The following is a 21,558-nucleotide window of genomic DNA, read 5'->3' as shown; positions in this document are numbered from 1 at the left end:
TAAAGAGATTCCACCTTTGCAGCAGTTTCTTCCTCTTCCTCCCCTTCAGGATTCTTTGGGCTTTTGTAATCAAGAGATGCCCTCCAGTCAAAGACCACCAGGAATACACCTGCAGTTGAGCAAACTGGTGCATAATTGTTGCAGTGAGGGGAACAAATGGGATGGAAAACCATGGAGCATCTTGGTAAGAGGGCATGAGGAAGGACTTACAAGATTCGGGCTAGTGTTAGTGATTTTGGAGAGAGTTAAAGAAGCAGGACTTCTCTCAGTGTTTGATGCTGTCAGGAAGCAACATTGATTCTATGACTGGGTATCTTAATAAATTATATCTAGAAAGAGGAACGACTAGAGCAAAGCTAAGGCTGAAACTGGTAGGGAAACAACACTCACCCATTTAGCCATGACAGAAAGATGTTTGGTCACTTTTGTGACTTGGACAATGATCATGGTTTCCCTGTGTTCCAACATGATGATAATGTGATCTTGTTTTTGTCTTGATCCATCATGGTTATAGATGGCCTTTTCTGATGCTGATGTCCTGTGAAATTGTTTCTGTGCAACAGGAGAACTCCAAGGCCTTGACTGTGAATGTCAGGTCAGTTCCTGCAACACCAAGGATTAGCTGATAGTCTCAGGCCAACTTCCAGATGTCAGTGGCTGCTTTTCTCTTTCTCAGAAGAGAAGAATCAGGCAGACAAGTGGGTGGATGGGATTTCAGTTTTCAGAGAGTTAGAGAGTTTCTGTAGCATGTGCAAGAGGAGGGTGTGGAGGGAGGAGGGGTTTAACAAGAATTACTGTGGACATGGTGTCCACTTCATGGTTTTCAAGAAATACACATTTTCAAAATATGAGTTAAAATATTGAGCAATTTGAATTGGCTTTTGGTTGCTGGGTTGTGTTCCCTCTATTGTGATACTGCTCTGAGGCCAACCATGTGGATTAGGGTCTTAAAAGGGCAGGTGTTCAAAGCTAAGAAGTTCTGAGCCATTGTCTTAAGAGTCCAGAGCTGCAGCTCCATGTGAAGCCGATGGCTGGGTTGGGATGGTGTTTGAAGTAGATCAATCAGAAGCCAGGCTCAGGTACCTGCTGCACCTCCCCTCCCCAGAAGATCCCAGCAGACAGAGTTCCTCAGGCTCTCAGTGCCCCCCTTGACCCCCAGTCTGAGTTCTAAGTCCTGGTTATTACCACCAATGAATCTGGTCAGCCAAGGATGCCAAAATGGGGGATACAGTCCCTACCCCCAGGCATGCTGATTCTGTGGGAGAGTGAGAGCAGCCACACCAAAAGCAGAGAGACCTGAGCACTGAAGGGGTTCAGCAAAGGGCCCTCAGCCCCTTCCAGGGATGGAACAATTCTTGGCAGAGCCAGTATTCATAGAATAGAAGTTTGGAAAGTGGGGGGCAAGGAAGGCTGAGGACATAGCAGGGAGGAATGCACCGTGATAGATGAATTTAGATAATTTTTTAGAGCCTGGCGATCCCCAAAGGTGAAAACCTTGAGAGCCAGACTCCACAGCTAGAGTATAGTATAGTCCAGAACCTAAAGGACCCACTGAGCTGAGGTGAAGACACAAGTCAGCAGTTCTCCCCTCCTTCCCTGCCCTCCTCTTTCGGGCGGCTGGCCAGAAGGGCCCACACTTTGAGGGGTAGTGGGAGAAATGAAAAGAAAAGGGGCAGAAATGGGAGAAAAGAGCCTGTAGTGGGAATCAAAAAGCTGGAAGAGTTTTGGAAATGGAGGGTCTGGAGGGAGAATTGGTCAAGGAATACTTTAGCATCGAGCTGCACTCAGAAGGGGAGGGACAGAGGCATGAACCACCGACAGAGGCGGGTCTGTTTACTTGGCCAAGCTTGAATGTAACGGGGTGGCCGTCAGAAGCCCTTGGGACCCCGCCTGGACTTTCCCACCGAGGAGGCTGTTGGGACCCCCAGGCACTCGAGCCCGCGCACCAGCAGCGATGAGAACGCGCCCGGCCGGCCCGCGCTAGAGGCGGGCGGGAAAGCGCCGCGGTCACCCGTCCCCTACTTTCCCGCTTCTCCGACCGTAGCAAGAGGCCTGTGCCGGGTGGGGTAAGGAGCGTCCAGCCCCTGGACCCGAGTCTAGGCCGGCCAGCGGACACTACCAAGCGGCAGGTGGCTCCCGGGACAGCGCCGCAGCTTCGCGCTCCCGCCCCCCGGGCAGGACGTGGCGCCTCCCCCGCGGCGGCCGGAGTCTGGAGGTGGGGTCGGGAGCCCGAGCCCGGGGCTCTGATGTCACTGCGCGGCCGCGGGCGCCCAAGAGCGCGTCTCGGGCTGGAGCTCAGGTACGCGACGAGGCCGGGGGCCAGGCGGCGGGGGGCTGGGTTGGGGGCGTTTGGGGGGGGGTGGCGGGATCGGTCTTCCCGTGGGGCAGCAGGGGAGGACGGGTGGGAGTGGCTGGGGCACCGCGGAGCAGCCCGCCGGTCTTTGCGTCTGGAGGTGCTGGGCTCCGCGCCGTGTCTGGTCTGCGCGAGTCAGGTCGGGTCCCTGCGCGCCTGTTTTCTCCTCAGAGGGTTCGCGGGGTGGGGCGGGGGGCAGAGCCGGCGGCTACGAGGGCTGCTGGGGAGTGCGCCGGGAGGCCCGAGCGCGAAGTGGGGTCTCACCCCGCGACCCCCGGCTCCCGCCCTTTGGCCACGGAATCCGCCCCCCGCCCCCTGCCCTAGATCGCTCGGTCCTCTGCTCGCGTTCTGAGTCCTCCTTCCCGATGGAAAACCCAACAGGAAAGGCCAAGAAATGCGCCGGCCAGCGGCCATCCGCTCTCCCTGCGTCCCCAAGGCCCCGCTCTCCTGCCGCACCTCGTGATTTTGTCGCCCCCTGTGGCCTCCAGGACTGCGCCTTTCTCATCTCTGGCGCGCCTGGATTTTCAGAGTTTGAAGCCCCAGGTATGTGGTCCGACCTCGACCCGGCCTCCTCTCCCCAGGTGCCACCACCATCCCGCATTTCCTACGCAGGGCACAGAGCTGCAGGCCCTGGAGGCTCTACGGGCTGGAGCGAGCAGAAAAGAGCAGATGCTTCGCGAGGTGCTCTGTGGTGCTGACAGGCAGGGAGAAGGGAGGGCCGCAGAGGACTGGGAGAGCCACTGAACTTCCCAAAGTGCCTGCCCTGCTAGACCTGGTCGTGGGCGCTGGGATTCAAGACATGGCCCAGGCCTCGGAAACTGAGTCTGGCAGGGAGACTGCCATTCAGGCAGCGCCCCCACAGTAAGCCTAGTCCTGAGGGAAGCCCATTGGGAGGGGTGGCCTGGAAAACCTCTCTATGGAGGTTTTCCTGATCATTATTGAGCATTTGAGGTTGTCTGTCCTTCTTGTCACCTTACCTGGATCTGCTTCTGTTGCCTTTGTGTGATTTTACCTAGCTCTCTTCCTTGATTTCCCCAACAACCTCTAACTAAAAACCTGGGTCTGCCTACTTGCCTGGTCCAACCTCTCTGCTAAGGTTCAGACCCACATCTCAACTTCCTGTTTGCCAGACTTGCCACAAACACTGCAAAGCCCATGAGCACTGGTCCCCTTGTCCCCATCTGCACTTCCTCATTCCTTAGACCAGCACCTCCACCTCCCAGGCCCCTAGCTCTCAACACTGAAGTCATCCTTGTCTCCTTTTCCTCTGTTGCTCTTTCATTCACGTGATGAGGTTATCACGAATGCCTCCATCCCCATAAGACTCCAATCTGGTGATTTTCCAGCAGGGATTCCATGCTGCTCCCCCTGCTCTGGTGGGGCTTGCCAAATGGCTCAAAAGCTCTATGAGCTCCAGCCTCTGGACTTATCTCCAATACAGGCACTGACTCTGCAGCTCAGCCCACAGCTGACACTAACACTGATGCTAGGGCTCCCAGGGGGTGGCCTCTCCAGCCACTAGGGCTGGACTGCAAGAGGCTCCCTGCAGTCAGACAAGTGTGGAAACTCTTTGCTCCTTGGGCTGAGGCCCCAAAACACACTCAGGAGCTAGACCCTCTTGGCATAACACATTCTGCAAAGGGCACAGTGTGGGCATCCTGCATGTGTATAAGCCTGCTTGGGTCACCACTAAAAATGCATCCTTGAGATAAGTTAAAGTCAATAAGAAAATGTACACATATTTTTGTTATCCATTTGAGGTGTTTTTATTTGGTGAACTCAGAATCCTTTGTCACTCACAGATAAGACAGAATTTTCAAGGCCTTTTTTGAGGGAACATCTTTGTATTTGAAGTTACCCATGCCTGTAGATGCAACAAATCAACATGGGCAGGCATAGGTGGCATGAGCCAGGGTAAACAGTGCTCCCACGCTGGGCTCAGAAGGATAGGGAAAGAGTGTCTGGGTGGCTAGGGAGGGTTAACTAGGTGACTGTCCTTCCAGGGGCTGCTGCTTAGAGTAGCTTCTTGTCTTCCAAAAGTCCAGAGAGTAGAAACATTTTGCAAAGTGGTCCCCAAGCCCGAGTGTGAGGACCAACCTGCAGGGCTGGCCTTAGTGGGCACAAAGATGCCTCCAGGTGGGTGATGTCAAGTTGTTCTGGTTCCAGGTCAGCTGAAAGCCCCTCCTGGGAATGCTGCAGGTACTGCCTCTCCCTTTTAGAGAACACCATACCCTCCCATCACTAACCTCCCTACCTGCCCTAACCAGCAATCTGTAGCATCTGGGGTCTTAGGGAAGAGGGTAGAGGGTGATCCTGAGCTCCAAAAAGTGTCTAGGAGGCTCAAATGAGCCTGTTTTTCAGTTCCCACCCCAGTAGTGGGTCACCCTCCTCTACACTCCTCACCAAGAAACTCAAGGAAAGCAAGTCAACCCCCATCCAAAATTTCCTTAGCCCATAGGGAGCCCCCAGCTCCCAAGATTCAAAGCTGCTTTCACCCCTGACCCAGACACACCCACCCAGCTCCTCCCCTCCCTTCCCCTCCTGGCACTGGGGAAGTATTGATTTCTGGCCATTCCTGCTCCAAGCTGTGGTCACCTGCTCTTTTGGTTCCTAATAACCCAAGTAACCTGGTCAGTGTGCATGGTGACAAATGCCTCACCCATTCTGTCCCCTTCCCTAGAAAAGATTAAGAGTGGGCAAAAGCAAAGAAGCCCACTTCCTTCCCCACCAAAGCCACCCACTGTCTACTTCCCGCAAGGCTGCTTCTTTCCTGGTCATTCAACAAATACTTGACACTGAGTACATGCCGGGCACTGAGGATACAGACTGAAGAAGTGCAGGGCCTGTCCTCAGGAAGTTCAGGGGTAGGAGTGGGGAGAGGGAATCACAAGCAAGCCAGCAGTCAATGCAGAGTAATGAGTGCTGTGATGAGGGAAGCTCAGGACACTGTCGAGATTCCCAAGAATCAGGAGACTGCTAAGTTGAGCCTTGTGGGAGGAACTGAGTGGCAGGACAAAGAGGGTGTGAGCCTGTCATTCTTAGACAAAAGGCAGGGTCTCCCAAGCAGGGACCATATTATCCTAGATTGTGCCAGTATTTTGAGGGGGTGGAAGGGACTATTTCCCACAGTGTAGTCTGGGCTTTGTTGGAGGCTTCCGTCATCTGAGGGGCAGGGGTAAACTGGCTTTCAGCAGGGTTTGCTTCTAGGAAATTGATTCTGGCTGCAGTGGAGTTGGAGGCAGGCCCAAATTCCAGGCATGGCTCTGCCTCTGACCAGTTGCGTGCCTGTGGGCAAATCATTTCCCCCTCAGAATCTCAGTGTCCTCGTTTGCAAAATGCAGATGGGCAATTGTGGGGTTCAAGATAAATATGTATATAAAGCACCCGGAACATAACTGGCCCAGACGGCGGGAGAAAGGCGGTGAAGCTGCCCCTGCCACCTGACCTGGGTTGTCCCACCTCCTTCCTTGGCTCCCCTGTGATCTCAGAATGTTCTTGACCATTGTTTATCAGGGAAAGATCACATGGAGAAGCTAACAAAGCAGCCAGGAAGCAAACTGGGTGGGACAGTGTTGGGGGGAGGGGGCGGAGAGTAAGGGTACATTCTCAGTGCTCCAGGAGGTGCCAGGGTAGAGGCCAGGGTTGCCATCCAGGAGAGCCCCAGCAGGGAGTGGGCTAGTCGCCATTCCTTCCCCTGAGCAAAGGCCCTCAACCTCCAGAGTTGCTCGCCTGGTCCCACTACTACTATCCCTTACTGGGGGAGGGGGCAATGTCCGCGCTAAGGATCCTGTAACTAGGGAGGGGATGTGTAAGCACGTGGCTGTCCGTGTCGGAGAGGCCAGCACCCTTACCCGGAGCTCCTCACCCACCATGCCGTCTATGCTCTTCCAGGCCCCTCGGAGTTAGCCAGTTAGCCTACCCGCCCGCCTGCGGCCCGCGGCCCCCGTCCGGCCCTCCGCTCTCGTCCGTGCAGCCATGGAGGCCCTGGGTCCCGGAGGTGACCGCGCCTCCCCAGCCTCGTCCACTCGCAGCCTGGACTTACGGCGGCTGTCCGCGCGCGCCGACTCGGCCTACAGCTCTTTCTCCGCTGCCTCCGGCGGTGCCGAGCCTCGCACGCCGTCGCCGGGGTCCCACCAGCTTCCTTACCTGGACTGGGACTACGTGCGCGTGGTGTGGGGCGGCCCTCGCACCTCCCCGCAGCCCCCGCCCGCGACCGCCGCACGCAGTGGGCCGCGTCCCCCCGAGGTCCAGGGGACCCCGGGGCCGCTCAGCCGGCAGGCCACCCCGCTGCTGTACGCACTGGCGGCCGAGGCGGAGGCCGCGGCGCGGGCTGCCGAGCCGCCCAGTCCACCGGCCTCGCGGGCGGCCTACCGCCAGCGGCTGCAGGGCGCGCAGCGGCGAGTGCTCCGGGAGACATCCTTCCAGCGCAAGGAGCTACGCATGAGCCTACCCGCCCGCCTGCGGCCCGCGGCCCCCGTCCGGCCCCCCGCCGCGCAAACGCGCTCCGCCTCGCTCAGCCACCCGGGCGGGGAAGTGGAGCCGGCGCGCCCCGGGGCTTCCGTGCCGGGAACCGTGGGCCAGGGACGTTTAGCCAGTCAGCAGCGGAAGTGGTGCTTCTCCGAGCCAGGGAAGCTGGATCGCGTGGGTCGGGGAGGTGGGTTGGCGGAGCAATGCTCCGGAGAGGTCTGCTCCAGCTCTGGCCTCGCCAGGCCCGAGCTCCAGGAATGGCAGCAGCGGACGCTGGCAGAGTTTGAAGGTCACCAGATCAGATGGCTGCCTGTGACCCAGCCCCGAGGCATAAAGGACCTGAAACCCTGGTCCTTGAAGTTCGACAACGCCTACAGGTTGGCCAGGCGGGGTCGTAGCGCTTCTGGCGAAGTCTTGACTCCCTGGGGAAGTCCAGGAGGGGTCAAGTCCACTGCCCAGGTATAGGGGCTGCAAGCCTGGGGTGGGGGCATCTGTAAGACTGAAAACTTAAGCAACATTTCATCCAACTGCTTGCCTTTCCAGGCTGTTCCCCAAGGAGCAGAAACCCCTAGACCATCGTTTCAGACCAGACTTCCCAGGTGAGAGATATGAACCACTTTGGGGACTGAAAGTTGGGGGAAGGCAGCTTTCATAGCTCTTGTTCAAGAAAGAAGAGGGCCTTGCACCTACCCTCAGTTTGAGCCTTCTGTCTTTTCCAAATCACATCCCCTAATTCCCCCACCCCTACACCTTACTCTCTCCCTGCTGCAGAACCAGGATCTTCCTTCCTGGTCACTGTGGTCAGTGTGGGGTCCCTGCCTCCAGGTTCCCGACTCTGAAGGAAGCTGCAGTGGTGTGTCCTGCAGAGGGACTCCAGAGCAGTCCCTCTGACTGTGAGCAGAGGGCCTCAGGGATCTACATTGTGTCTGCCCGGCTCCCATCCCTTCCTGATGATGAAGTTTTCCTGGAAGAAGCCCCAATGGTCAGAATGAGGTCACCTCCAGACTCCCATGGTCCCCCAGGGCTCCCAACGAGGTGAATTTCCTCAGACTTTCAAGCAGAGTGAGACACTCCCTTTCTACACATATCTACAAAATGCTGGAGGAGCAGAGAACTCTCCTAGCTGGAGCCTGGGAGCCAGGGGGTAAGGGTGGGGACAGGTGGCCCTTGGCCAGTTATCTTTGGCCAGAGCTTTTTCTGATTCAGTGTCTCTTTCGCTTCCAGTGTCCATGCCTCTAACCAGAAGTACGGGGCTGGCTTGGGCCAACGGGCTGACCAGACTATAATCCCTCCACAGCAGCCCCTCCATGAGTGCCCAGAGACTGCAGGGACAGATGACTGCTGGCAGGGGGTAAATGGTTCTGTGGGTGTCTCCAGGCCTACATGCTGTAGCCCCCCTAACACTGCAAATGGTGACATCCCAACCATTGACCCTACTGAACTGCTGACCACTGACTCCCCAACAGCTGCAGAGACTGACCCCTTCAAACCTCTCCCAGTTGATACCCTGGGACCTTCAGGCAATGACACCCCAGGGCCTCCTGACCACACTGCCCTGGCTTGGGCCACTGGCCAGCCTTATTCCAGGCCAACATGGCCCGGTCCACGCCTCGAGGAGCTGGTTCAGGAGCTGGCTAGATTGGATCCCTCTCTGAGCGACACTCTAACCTCCTATCCCAGCCCAGAGCCATCCCTGGGCCTGCTGGATGGGCTGATTCCTTTAGCTGAGGTCTGGGCTGCAATGAGGCCAGCCTGTGGAGAAGATGGAGAGGAGGCTTCTGGTACTTCTAAGCCAGGGTGAGTGAGGGGCACCAGGGAATCAGGGGATTCTAAGCCCCTGCAATCTGGGGCAGTACAATCCAGGAGCTCTGGTTTTGTCCCCAGGTCCTATCTACTTAACTCCACCCAGGGCCTGCCAACTTCTCAGGAGGAGACAAAGCCTGGAAACCTTAACACCCACGCTGTGCCAGACCAGCCATGTGGCCAGGGTCTGCCTGAGCCAAATAACAGCATCCAAGCCAAGAAAGTGGGTGTGGAGGGGTTGGAGGAGGCTGGGTGTGGCAAGAGTCTGGGCTGAGAAGTCAGGGGCCTGGCTCCAGTCTTAAGTACCCACGCCCTACCGGCAGGTGGAGCTGGCCGACCTCCTCCAAAAGATGCTCCGGGACCTTCAAGAGGAGCAGGAGCGACTGCAGGAGGCGGCCCAAGCCTGGGCCAGGCGCGGGGCTGCTCTGGAGGCCGCGGTGGGCCAGGCCTGTGCACCCCACGTGCTCGAGCGCTTCAGCCGGTTCATGGTCGACCTAGAGCGAGTGCTTGGCCTCCTGCTGCTGCTGGGCAGTCGCCTGGCCCGCGTGCGCCGCGCCCTGGCCCGGGCGGGCGCAGACGGCGACCCTGATGAGCAGGTAATGGCTTCAGGCTTGGGGAGAGCGGAGCGGGGCGGGGCGGGGCGTGCGGTTCGGTCTTAGCCATCCCGGGGGCGGCGGCACCCTCGCCCCGCTCACTGTGCCCTCCCCCTGCGGCTCCAGGCCTCTCTGCTGCAGCGCCTCGGGCTCCTGCAGCGGCAGCAGGAAGACGCCAAGGAGCTGAAGCAGCACGTGGCGCGGCGCGAGCGGGCCCTGCGGGAGGTGCTGGTGCGCGCACTGCCCGCCGAGGAGCTGCGCGCCTACTGTGCCCTGCTGGCCGGCAAGGCCGCCGTCCTGGCCCAGCAGCGCAGCCTAGATGAGCGGGTCCGCCTTCTTCAGGACCAGCTGGACGCCGTCAGGGGAGACCTTGGCGGTCATCCCCCGCCTCCCAGGCCGGCCTGGCCCCCAGGGACCTGTCCTCCGAATAAACTGCCCTTCCCTCCTCTCCTCATCTAGTTACAGGCTGTGGGGACGAGGAGCATTGCCCCTGCTTCTCACCCACGAGATTCAGGGTGTGCTGGTTTATTCGGTGCTTTTCTCTCGAAGTGGGGAAGATCCAGGTCTGGCCTTCCCAGGATGCGTCTTACAAGTGTTCCCATGTGGCCTTACCCAAGTATTGTGGATTATTTGGTAATTAACTTACGGATTTAAAATACTGCAGTATTTCCCCTTTTTGTTATGAGAAAGAGGCTGGGTCAGGGTTGGTGGAGGGAGAGGAGACAAATTAGAGGAGAATTTCAACTTATGATGTAAAATGGCCATTTTCCCCCCTCAATTAAAAAAAAAAATTGATGTGAGAAGTGTGCATATCACCTGAAGCATGGCTTGGAGAAGGGATCTGGTTTGAGAACTACAGACACCAACCCTGCCTGACTAGAGTAGAAGAGAGATTTGTTGGTGGACATCACTCAGGTCTGGGGAGTGGCTGGAAGATGGGGATGGCTAGGAAGACAGGAGAAACAGGCTTGAAAACAGGAGGGACCAGGGGGGATGCTGCTAACCAGTTATCTCTAATTGTTCTGCATCATTACTACAAAAGCCTAGGCCTGATTGGCTCAGTCCAGGTCTCCTTGCCAGGGACAAAGCCCCCATCCTCAGTAGTGGAAGTCGGGTACTGCCTCCCTTCAAGACTCAAGGGATATGGAATTTCCCCAAATGGGTTCAGCCGCTTTGCTGCATAAAACCCCTGATGAATGTCGAGTAAACTTGGACATATGAAAACATTCATTCCAAGACCCGGAAAGAACTTTCTTCCTCTTCCAATTATGTTATCAAAATTGAATTTATCTCTTCTTTGGAGACCCCACTGGAGCAACCAGAGTTGAGGAGGGCAGTTGGAAGGTAGAAGCTGAGTCATGGGGGACCTGGAGACCTATTATGCAAGGAGGCTGCAGACCTGCAGGGGCAGCTTTGCTTGTGTTCTAGAGATGCCGATTTGGGGGTCGGCTGGGGTTGGGAGTGGAAAGTTAAGGGCTAGAGTGGTATGAAACACAGGATACACACTCCCCTCTATTTGTGTATCAGCCCTGTGGACACAGAATCAATGTTAGGTTCTCAAATATACATGTGAAAATCTGCCTTACTATTTGTAGCTGCAAGGGCAGGGACAAGAACATTGTTCATGCAAATGTTCAGTGTATTTTTGGAAGCTGGGCACATTAATAGGCATGTGTATGTGTATCTAAAGCCAACTGACCCCAAAGTGAGAAATCTCTGCTTCTGGGCTTGCTTTCTGACGCATATTGTCACTAAGTGCAACTGGTTGGGAATTTTAAATGGTCGTATTCATACCAAAAGCATTAGTTATAACAGTCGCGCTATTGAACACAGAACAATGCTCACATTGTGTCTTTTTATAAAAAACATATGAGGCTCCTGCTGAGGCAGTTGTGGGTTCTAACATTATGCTTTGCTTCTCTGCTTTGAACGCGGTGGGCGGGGCCTCCGCTCCAAGGTTCTCGGCCGACCGGGCCAGCTGACGTCTAGATGGAATCTACTTATTTCTACCTTTTGCCCTGTACAGTCCGCATTACATTCTCCCATTGTGATATTCTTAGAAACACATTTAATGTCGTCCATTAGGCCAGTGGAAATTGTGTATTTCAGACAAAGCACTCCCAAAGCGGGATGGACATGGGAAGCAGCGTCTGCCACTGTCCGGTTAAACTGCATTTTGGTTTTTTGCTGTTTTTTCCCCCATGGGGAAATATGAGGCTTCTGTGCTTGTCTCTACCAGATAGAGAGAGCTCACAGAATTGGGCCACACCTACTCCGCCCGTCCTTCCATTTTGCCTCCTTCTCCTTCCTGCCCCAGTTCATCTCCCTTCCACACCCCGTTATTCCTTCATAGGGCAAGAATGCGCTCTCCACAGGTGTTCGGTATTGCCACCAGAGACTAAGACTTTCGCGTGGGAGGAGGGAGAGAGGACAGTACTAGAACCCCGGTGAATTCCACTCTCCCGGACACTGCCAGCAGAGGGCGCTGTTTCCCTTATGATGAAAACTACCTACGTTTTACCACCCGCAGCCTCCCCAGCTACCAGGCCCTCTGAGCTAGTCATAGGGACTGTGCCTTGTCCTGAGCAGTGCCCCTGTTGAGCCTGAAGGCTGGATGGGGCTGATCCTTTTCGCTTCTGTCGGAAAGAAATTCTGGTCAACCAGCTAAGGGAAGGTTGGCTCACTTTCCTTTGCTAGGCCTTCGTTCGATAATTGTTGTTAATGCGGAGTGGGGACGGGGAAGCTGGGGGTGTTGATCTCGAGTATCAGTATCAAAAAGAGCCCTATTTAGTTCCCAGGGTGGAAAAGAGGGTTTTTGGGGTTTTTTTTTTTTGAGTTCTCTGTTGGGGTTTCTGCTTGCCCCTCCTCGAGCCGCCCGCGCCCCCGCCTGCTGGCTCCGCCACCAGCCTGGCGGCCTGCGGAGCTCCACCCCGACTTTGGAGAGCGCGGTTGTTGCTGGGCAACAGGCAGCCCCGCGGCCGCCTCCCCCGCTCGCCTCATCCCGCCTCCGCCGCTCCTCCTAATATGGATTTAATTAGTGTACTTTTTACCTTCAGACTGTAAATTGGAAACCGAGTAGGGAAGCAGTGTTCCGCAGTGCCCCAAACCGGCGCGCAATCTGGCTGGAACAGCCTGCTCGGCACACGGCGTACCTCGGCGAGCAGCTGGCGTAACCTCAGGGATCCTCGCGGGAACAGATCACCGCGCTGTTCAGTCACATGTAATTCAGAAGCTTACGAGGACATTTAGGTCAAATATGGTTGGGGACTGCAGAGGTGAAAGGGGAATGTGGGGGGTGGAGGGAAGGGAGGCAACTGCTGTAAAGCAGTCCTCTCAACGGCCCCCTACGGTCACAGCCTGGCCACAGTTTAGACTGACAGTTAAGATGAAAGTTTACCTGCTGTCTTTGAAATTTAAAGCAGCACCAACTTCTCACTGGGAGGACTTTTTTTCCCCTCCTCTGGGGTGGAGGTCTGGCGCTCGCTCTCTCGCTCGCTCTCTCTATAGCTCTCTCTCTGTTTCTCTTTCTCTCTCTCTCTTTCCTCTTCCCCGCAGTAATACCTGAGTCCACCTCTGCTCCACAGGTTCAAGTCCAGAGGTGTGGCAGATCTGGAAGGTTAACGCCAACCGCAGGTTCAAGGCAAAAAGCTATCTGAAGAGCAACACAGCGTCTACTTATTGGACGTCAAATAATTTCTTCCAAGAAAAGGCAAAAAAAAAAGGAGGGAGAATGTGGGTCCTGGGTGGGCTTAGTTTTATAACTGCGTGTGGAGGGGTGCTTTCATTCCAGAAGACTGAATGAAGCCTGTTTAGGTCTGGAAGGTGGGGGTGAGGATTGTGCTTTAGGAAAGGCATAGTGATATTTTAATTAAAGTGATACCACTCACAGAATATGGGGTACTTTCCTTTTTGTGGGAATACATTTTTCCTAGTAGAGTCAATGTTGTTTATATAAGCAACTATTAATATAGTAAAAGAATGATCATGTAAAGCAAAGCTACAAATATGAGCTATTTGGTTTTGGAATACAGCCAGATAGCACTTTGGGACCAACCCAGCACTCCTGGTAATGTTTCAGGATGGTGTTGCAGCTCACTAGTAACTCTGCCTTCTCACTTCCTGTTCTCCTCCCTCCCCACAGCCTGTGAGATAGGTACTGCCAGCCCTAGGTCCCACAGAGGAGGGAAATGGACTTTGGAAAACTGGGTGACTCCCCTAAGGTCACTAAGAGAATAAAGGGCTGAGATGAGACCACCTTTTTTTTCTGCAACAGGACGTTGTCATGGAAAAGAGCACCAGGATGCCACCCCAACTGTGAGAGAACTAACAGTACATACCTTATAAGGTGATGGTTAATACTTGCAAAGTGTTTAGAACCCTGCCTGGCACTTAGTACACACAGGTCATATATACATTTCCCATATACCCTAGTCTCCATTAGGTAAGTGATACATGCTCAAGAACAGCTTTCAACCTCCTGAGAGGAAATGTAAAACGTTATTAAAAAGTTGCTATGGATGACTCATACACATCTACACCAGCAATTAACTTTTCCCCCATTAAGAGGAGTGATTCTTTTCCCTGTGATAATTCTAACCATCTAAATTGCCTTACCCCAAGAACAACTTTTTTTTTTTTTCTTTTAGTTGCTGGAAATACCCTTCCACAGGCATACCTCCTGCCAGGCATATATTGTTCTCGAAAACTTTTCATATGCATATCAAACTAATTTTCTACTGACTTACCTTACAGTTTCAGAAAGTCTCAGCCTGCAGGGAAAAAGCAGTGGTTTCTAACACCTGAGTTTTAGGCTTATTGTTCCTAAACTCTTGCCAGTGTTTTTATTTCACTTGGAAGGCTTGCAGCACACCCTTCTGAAACACAGAGGTTCTTCTGGTGGCTCAAGAACCCTCCTCTGATTTAGGTGTGCCATAAACATTAGTTATTGTTCTTACTACTCTGCTGGTTTATATTTTGTCTTTCTCAAAGCTAGTCATACCCGTGTTTGTGACCTTTGTTACCTCTCTGTCAAGACTTTCTTCTACCATGAAAAAAGTTCTAATGTTTTATTCTGTCCTCTACTTCGACCTTCAGTTACTCAGATTGCTTTAATTATTGCCTCCCATCATTTTTTTTTTTTTTTTTTTGCAGAGGCAGAAGATTTAATTTGCATTTAAAAATAATTTATGCAGCTTAGCTAGACTTCCAAGGAAGAAAGGTGAGAAAGGTCAGATCAGGGCCTACAGTTTTTGGCTACCATATCCATGTTTGGTTGACTTATTTATTTTGCAGAGAAATCCAAATTCTTTCAATAATGGAATGCTTGAAAGAGGCAGAAGAAGGATGAGGAGAAAAGAAAGAAAAGAAAAATAGGGTAGCGAGTGCTGTATAATATTTAAGGAAAGTACATCACAGAAGCAGGAACAAAGTGGGAGACTGTTTATTTCATTGCTTAAATCAAAACATTCCATGAAGGACTGCCTTAAATAATTTCAGAGGCCTTACTGATATATATATGGGAGAGGAGGCCCACTGTATTGTGCCACAAAAATGATTTGGTATAACTAATGACATGCAAACACAACTTGCAAAAGCAGAGTATTATCACAATATGATATAAAATAGATTGGTTGAGCAAATAGATTCCACATCTTTATGTGTGTGTGGTTTTTTGTTGGTTTTGTTGTTGTTTTGTTTTGTTTTGTCTTTTTTTTTAATAACAGATTTTATTCACACATTCACAAAGTGAAAGGTTTTCACAGAATGATGAATTCAGTAGTCAACAAAGTAAGTTTATGTTTTTATCCATCAAGTCTTTTTTCTCTCACACAAAAGGAGGTGACAACCTAAGAGTTTGAAGAGTTAGTGGTAGACTGAAGCAGGCTGAGGGAGAGCCTAGAATAGAGAGAGGGATGGAGAAGTGGAAACACATCACCTCATTCACAACTGACCCTGATCAAGCCATGTTTGAGGGACCACTACACCTTCTGTTTTAAATAAAACAGAGTAGTTGCTTCCTTTCTGCCCGAAGTCAGATTCCTTCTTCTTATTACCATATTATGTCATCTTATTTTGATTAGTTAAGAGAAGTCCAGTAATCTGTGTTAAAGGTTAAGAGAGTTCCTAGCCTCGGCAATTCAAAGGAAATAAAACGTCTGATGCCTCCCTTAAAGGAGTTGTTTTGTTTTTAATGGAGGTACTAGGGATTGAACCAGGACCTCCTGCATGCTAAGCATGTGCTCCACCACTGAGCTACACCTACCCTCCCTTTCTTGGGTGTGTGTGTGTGTGTTTGTTTGTTTGTTTTTAGATACCACATCTTTAAAATAGATGAAGAGCCATTATAATTACACTGTGTTGAACCTGAGAAATCTTGGCAATACCTAAAACTTTCTCAATTACAAATAGGAGCAAAGATACAGAGAAGTTAAGCCACGCCTCTCTAAGGTAACTGAGCAGAGATTCTGCATTTCTAATTTTGCTATAAGTTGTTTGCTTTCAGATGGCATTTTAAAACGGATATCATGTACTTTTTGTTTGTACAGAACCTTCATATAAAATAGTTGCTCCTTAATTATATCTATTACTATTTAACCAGTTATTTTCCTGGTGTAATGCAGAAACATTTTTTTTTTCTTTGAATGTTCACCTAATGCACTGAAAGGCTCAGCTGGATTTGAAAGTCACAGATTCAGAAACATGGCACAATGGTGCAATTCCTAAATATATCATTCTCTAAAAATTAAATATTCATGCCAAATTAAAATACCCAGGCACCAGTGCCAAAGACATATGTTTATATTTCACCATAAAGACAACCACAAATTAAATATATTTGACAAAATGTCTCTTTTCTCTTATTGTTAAATCACTTTTACTCCCAAGATATACTTGTTTTCTAATATTTAGCATTCACAGTACAACTGAAATTAATTACATTCACAATGTTTTCAAGACTGTGTTCAAGACTCTAGAATCTTGATTGCCTAAAATGAGGTAGATAACCATTCAAGGGTTTTGTTGGTTGGGACTAATTTCCTTTAGATCTTGATCATCTTTTTTTTCCCTGTTAAATAGAATTCCAAAATATTTAGCAAAAGATTGAAAAGTGAACATTTTGGAAAAATATAATTTCAAAAGGTTACTTTATGAAAATTGTTTTACCTCATTTCAATTTAAAAACAGGATAAAAGCATCGGATTACAAAAGCACTACATATCTTAATGCTGACAAACATCCATCATCACACAAAGCTCTAATTCTGGCTTGGGAGTGTATAGATGCAGAAGCATTGGGTTAACTCATTCAGGGGCCAGACCAGCTGCTGCCCCTTAACTTTGATCTTAAATTTCGAATTTCCAAAGTTCAAGCCTGACTTCTGGAATTCTTCAAAGGAGGCTCTCACTGAGATCTTGAATCCCATCACTGAGAAAGGTCAAGCTTCATACAGAAGCTGAAGGCATAGGCCCACATGCGTAGAACAGGCTACAGTGGACAAAGCTGGAAACAAGATGGAGCCGAAGATGTTGGACAGCCATCTCGGGCAGGCTTAGACTGTGAGGCAGGCCCGGCCTCGGGAACCGTCAGGTTGCAGGTGGTAGGCTGGGCACTAGACCAGCCAAGGGCCCCGGATTGGGTCGACGGGAGATTTCAGAAAAGACTGGCAGAGTACTGCGGATCTTCGTCTTTTTACGAGGAGCCATTGGCGAGGCACCCAAGAATTTGCTGAAGGAGCCCGACTTCCTCATGCCTCGAGCCAGATCCTGGAGCATCAGGTCGTCGGCCAGGACGCCCAGAAATGCGCTGGTGGTGGAACTGAGGATGGTGGCGGCCACCTGCACCGGGCGCCGGGCCGCAAGACTGCCACTACCACCACCTGTTGCATCGAGCTCGGTAGAGCCTCGCAGGCCGGGGTCGCCAAGTAGGCGGCGAAGCGCGTAAGAGGCGCCGGGCGGCAGATACTGGTAAGCTCGCCGCCCGCTGTGGTCACGCACGTGAACCTGCGCACCCAAGCGGACAACTAGCAGCACCGCGGCATCCTCGTGGCCGTGCAGGGCGGCCAGGTGTAGCGGCGTGTAACCGCCGTATGAGCGCGCGTTCACGTCGACCCGCGCGCCCCCACGCCGCGCGACCTCCACCAGCTGCTGCACCATCTCAAGGTCGCCGCTCTTGGCTGCCCAATGCAGGGCGGTGAAACCAGACATGAAGTCGCGCTTGGCCGCCAGGCCGAGGTCACGCAGCAGCAGTCCGTGCAGCTGGTGGGTCCAGCGGCCCCCGGCCGCCCGCACGAGCCACTCGTGTTCGGCCGGCTCCAGGGGCACGGCGGACGGCGGCAGTGCGGCGGGTACCTCCTCGGTGTCGGGGCTCAGCAGGCGCGGGCCAGCGCGCGAAAGACGCCTCAGGTGCGGGGAGCGGCCGGGACCCGGGCTGAGGCCCAGGCCGGACTCCTCTACCGAGAGCCGCCGCAGCAGCAGCGGGGAGCTCCGAGGGCTGGGCTCTTCCGACAGCTGCCGACGCAAGCCCTGCTCCTCCGCCCGGATCCGGAGCGCGGCGGGGCCCGGGACGCAGCGCACCGGCAGCATGCAGGGCTTCTGCGGCGGCGCACACGGAGTAGGTGGTGGCGGCCCTTTGGTCGGCTCAGGCCCAGGTTCCAGGTCTGGCGGCTCCGTGTCGGGCAAGGCTGCCTCCGTAGATACCCTAGACGGTGGGGTCATGTCTGCAGAGAGTCCCTCGGAGGTCTGGTCCGAGGGCGGCCCTGACTGCTCGTTCGGGCCTAACAATAGCTCCCTTGTCAGCTGAGTGAGTTCAGAGGCCAGAGCCCCGGGGGTATCCTGCCACTCTGACGGCAGGACTGGATCCTCTGGTGATTCCACCCCACTCTGTGCTGAGGCCAAGGATGGAGCCCCAGAGGCAGCAGTTTCCCCTTGTGAGACGGAAGTGATCTTCGACGGAGGGGCTGGTGCCCCTGGGATGCTGGGGAAGCAGGAGGGCAGGTGCTCTGGTCCATCCTGGGGCCGCGGCTTCTTCCTCAGCACCACGAACTTGACGCCGTCGAGCTCCTTCACCACGGCCACGTCGTTGACAAACTGCTTGAAACGGTCTCTGCGGGCGGCGCGGCCGCGGGGGTCGCCGGCATCCAGCAGCGGCTTAAAGCGGCTTAGCAGCTCGGAGTTGCGCACCTTGCCGCCGTGCTCCTGTAGGAAGCCCAGCACCGCCGCCTGGCTCACCCCGGCGGCCGCGGCGGCCGCGGCAGCGGCCAGCGCCATGGTAAGTCCCCGCCGCGCAGGGGAGCCGGGTCCGCCCCCTCCCACCGACGCGCGGTTCCGGGTTGCTGGGCAGGTGGACTTCGCGGCGCCGGCTGGGACGTGCGGGAGCTGGGGTTCCGGGAGTCACGTCCGCCTCGGCCAGGCTCACCTGAATGTTTTCACCGAGGCGTGACGGGCGTGTCCCCGAAGCTGGACCTTGGTCAAGCTCGAGCCGCGGGCCCCGCGTGTCTCCTGTAGAAAGGAGCTGGGGGCCGCGGCGCACGCCGCCCGCCGCCGCCCCGCAGGGCCCCCAGTCTTCGGGGTAGGCTCCTGCCTTTATATTCTGTCCAATGGGCGTCAGGCTCCATCCCCTGCGCACGGTGCTCGCCTTACAGGTGACAGCTGCCGCCGCGGTGGCAGCCGCGGTGGGAGTAGGGGAGCGGAAATTCTCCACCGCCCCTCCCAACTCGGGAATTAAAGGCGCAGTGCCAGGCTTCAGCTCCGCTCCCGGTTGCTAGGTGGGTGTGTTCCCCGGGGATGCCGCGGTCGACCAACGAGACAAGGATTTTTATTCCTTTAAGAAATATTTAACCTGCACAAAATATCGGACGATTACTTAAAAGCCATAATTTATTTAAAGACCGTTGATACCTCTTCAATTGTGGATTGAGTTTCACATAGGGAAACAGCTTCACGCAATTTGCAGCAAAGACAATTCGCTGTGCGTGGCAGTGTATGTCACGCGAGGTTTAGAAGAGACGTTTTAAAAAGCAAATTTTTATAATAAAATAATACATTTTCACATGGAATTTTGCAGTAAAGCCACAGGAAAACATAAAGAAGGGGGGAAAATCACTTGAAATCAGTATTAACATTTTGAATATTTTTCTTCTCGCTCCCCCATACACAAGTGTATACATGTTTATGCTTTAAAAGAAGCAAGCTGGAATCATGCGGTTTTAAAAACTTAAGTTACTCAACACATATTTGTTGTGCACCTAGTTTGTGCCAATATCTTTTCAGACTGTGATACTGATACATCAGTTAGAAAGACAGATAAAAACTCCTGACCTAGTGGAGCTGGCATGTTGGGTGGGAGGTGCAGGTGGGGAGGGACGAAGAGAAGTGATATGATGATTCTGAAAATTGTATAATATGCTAGAGAAATACTATGGAAAAATTAAAGCAGAGTTAAACAGAGAGGCAGTTTGCAAGTCTGAACACTGTGCTCAGGGTGGGACTCACTGTGAAGGTCTCAATTCAGCAAGAACTTGAAGAGATCAGGGAGTTACATAGCTCGGTGGAAGAAGAAGCTTTTTCATCATAGCTATCAACTTCTTAATTTACAGACACAATACTACAAATACATGGCCAGAGGCACCATACCATAGTAGTTAAAGCAAGACTGTGGAGTCAAAATTCTGCACGTGAATCCTAGCTCTGCCTTGGGCTACTTGCTTGACCTCTCTGTGCCTCAATTTTCTTATCTGTTAAGGGAGGAATGACAATAGTTACACTTACCTCATCGGGTAGTTGTGAGGATTAAGTGAAAAAATGAACATAAAGCACTTAGAACAATGCTTGGCTCACAGTAGACATTCAAGCTATTAGTAGTAGTAGAGCCACTACTGTTATTCTTATTCATTGGAAGAAAAGAGAACAGGTGAAAGGCCTGCCTTTCCTCAATCTCATTCCCCAGAGGCAAGTTCTGTCTTCAGCTCTGTTTCCAGAATGCATAGGATTTGATCTTCTTTTTAACCTTACTTTGTATTATATTGTGAGCATTTCCCCCAATGATAGTAACTATTATTTAAAAATACATATTTTTAATGATAGCATCAAGTAAGTGTAGTAATACACTTTGTTTTCTTATAGTTGAGAGTCTACATTGTTTCCGAGTTTTATTTCTTATAGATGGTGTTGCTTATATAGAAAACTTTATTCACATTTCTGATTGTTTCCTTAGGATAGAATCCTACACTTACAATTACTAGGTCAAAGGGAATTAATTATTTTTAAAAGTCTTGAAATTTTTTGCTAAGTTATTTTCCAGAACAGTTGCAGCCCCATGAAATTCCCTTGTCTTTCCCTCACTGACATTGAGTAGTAGCTTTTCATTTGTCCTTTTGAAAGGCAAAAAAAAAAAGTATTTCACTCTAATTTCCATTTATTTTATTACCAATGAAGTTAAACTTTCTACCTCTTACTTTTGTCTTTGATTTGTTCTTTTGTGACTTGCCCTTTTCCCCATTTCCCCATTTGTTAATATTTTCTTGTTGACATGTAGTTATTAATCCTTTATTATATATATTGTAAAGATTTTCCCACTTTGCTGTTTGGCCTTTCATTTTGCTTTCTGATAACACTTTCATTTCTAGACAACTACTTTTTTAAATAGAATTATAGTCAATTTACAATGTTGTGTTAATTTCATAGTGATTCAGTTATACGTATACATATATATTCTTTTTCATATTCTCTTTCATTATAGGTTATTACAAGCTATTAAATATAGTTCCCTATGCTATACAGTCGGACCTTGTTGTTTATCTGTTTTGTATATAGTAGTTTGTATCTTCTAATCCCAAACTCCTAATTTATCCCTCCCCTCACCTTCCCCCTTTAGTAACAATAAATTTGTTTTCTATTAGATAACTAGTTTTTAGTTGCAAATTTTGTATCCTCTTAGTTTAAGAATATAAGTGCAAAATAAGAAGGTACATCTCCCATTTAAAGGAGAACTTTTAGGATAAGTTTACCTTGCAGCATCAAGCAGTCTACATCAGAATACTAACAATGCCCTTGGCAAAAGTCCTTGTGTTTTTACCATAGAATTATAACTGTAATCAGCTATTATTTCTCTCTAAACATTACCCCTTCTTTAAACCCAGCTCAAATCCCAGCCGGTCAGGTCTTCTGCAGCTGCCCAGGTGTATCATCCTCTTCACTCTTCTGTAATTTATTCCAGTGAACATCTTTCAGTTATCTTTGGGTGCAGGGCAGTGAGCCAGGTGTTCTGGGAGGAAAACACAATCTGCTTTTGAAGAGCTTACCGCTTAGTGGAGAGAAAAACACAATTAATTGTGTTACATATCCA

At 51.6% G+C, this 21,558-nt stretch overlaps 2 protein-coding genes across 11 annotated transcripts; one reads left to right on the top strand and one right to left on the bottom strand.

Moving 5' to 3' along the window:
• Positions 1-1,749: 1,749 nt before the first annotated feature.
• On the top strand, positions 1,750-14,651 carry SHROOM1 (shroom family member 1). Of its 10 annotated transcripts, none has more exons than XR_012505633.1 (10): positions 1,779-2,299; positions 2,735-2,896; positions 2,966-7,279; positions 7,364-7,419; positions 7,592-7,855; positions 8,045-8,617; positions 8,705-8,846; positions 8,947-9,219; positions 9,343-12,436; positions 12,801-14,651. XR_012505633.1 is itself a non-coding variant. In XM_074360654.1 (10 exons), the coding sequence occupies exons 4-10, from the start codon at positions 6,329-6,331 to the stop codon at positions 9,673-9,675; spliced, it is 2,592 nt and encodes an 863-aa protein (XP_074216755.1). In that variant the 5' UTR covers positions 1,779-2,299; positions 2,735-2,896; positions 4,520-4,552; positions 6,245-6,328; the 3' UTR covers positions 9,676-14,651. The 10 variants fall into 10 exon arrangements, 8 of the variants coding, with proteins under 8 accessions (XP_074216758.1, XP_074216759.1, XP_074216755.1 ...); XM_074360654.1 differs by having other exon boundaries at positions 4,520-4,552; positions 6,245-7,279; positions 9,343-14,651; XM_074360653.1 differs by having other exon boundaries at positions 2,966-3,214; positions 6,245-7,279; positions 9,343-14,651.
• SOWAHA (sosondowah ankyrin repeat domain family member A) lies at positions 14,643-18,957 on the bottom strand. Its single transcript, XM_074360659.1, has one exon. It carries the CDS (start codon positions 18,480-18,482, stop codon positions 16,800-16,802), a length of 1,683 nt encoding a protein of 560 aa, XP_074216760.1. The 5' UTR covers positions 18,483-18,957; the 3' UTR covers positions 14,643-16,799.
• Positions 18,958-21,558: the final 2,601 nt, after the last annotated feature.

Source organism: Camelus bactrianus, chromosome 3, assembly GCF_048773025.1.
Source record: "Camelus bactrianus isolate YW-2024 breed Bactrian camel chromosome 3, ASM4877302v1, whole genome shotgun sequence".
NCBI lineage: Eukaryota > Metazoa > Chordata > Mammalia > Artiodactyla > Camelidae > Camelus > Camelus bactrianus.
Note: the sequence above shows the minus strand (reverse complement) of the source record. Positions and strands in the feature narration are given on the sequence as shown.

Coding starts and splice junctions, on each gene's coding strand:
- SHROOM1 (XM_074360654.1), top strand. CDS start 6,329: ATGGAGGCCCTGGGTCCCGGAGGTGACCGCGCCTCCCCAGCCTCGTCC. Junction 7,280..7,363: donor GGGTCAAGTCCACTGCCCAG/GTATAGGGGCTG, acceptor TTGCCTTTCCAG/GCTGTTCCCCAAGGAGCAGA. Junction 7,856..8,044: donor CCCCCAGGGCTCCCAACGAG/GTGAATTTCCTC, acceptor TTTCGCTTCCAG/TGTCCATGCCTCTAACCAGA.
- SOWAHA (XM_074360659.1), bottom strand. CDS start 18,482: ATGGCGCTGGCCGCTGCCGCGGCCGCCGCGGCCGCCGGGGTGAGCCAG.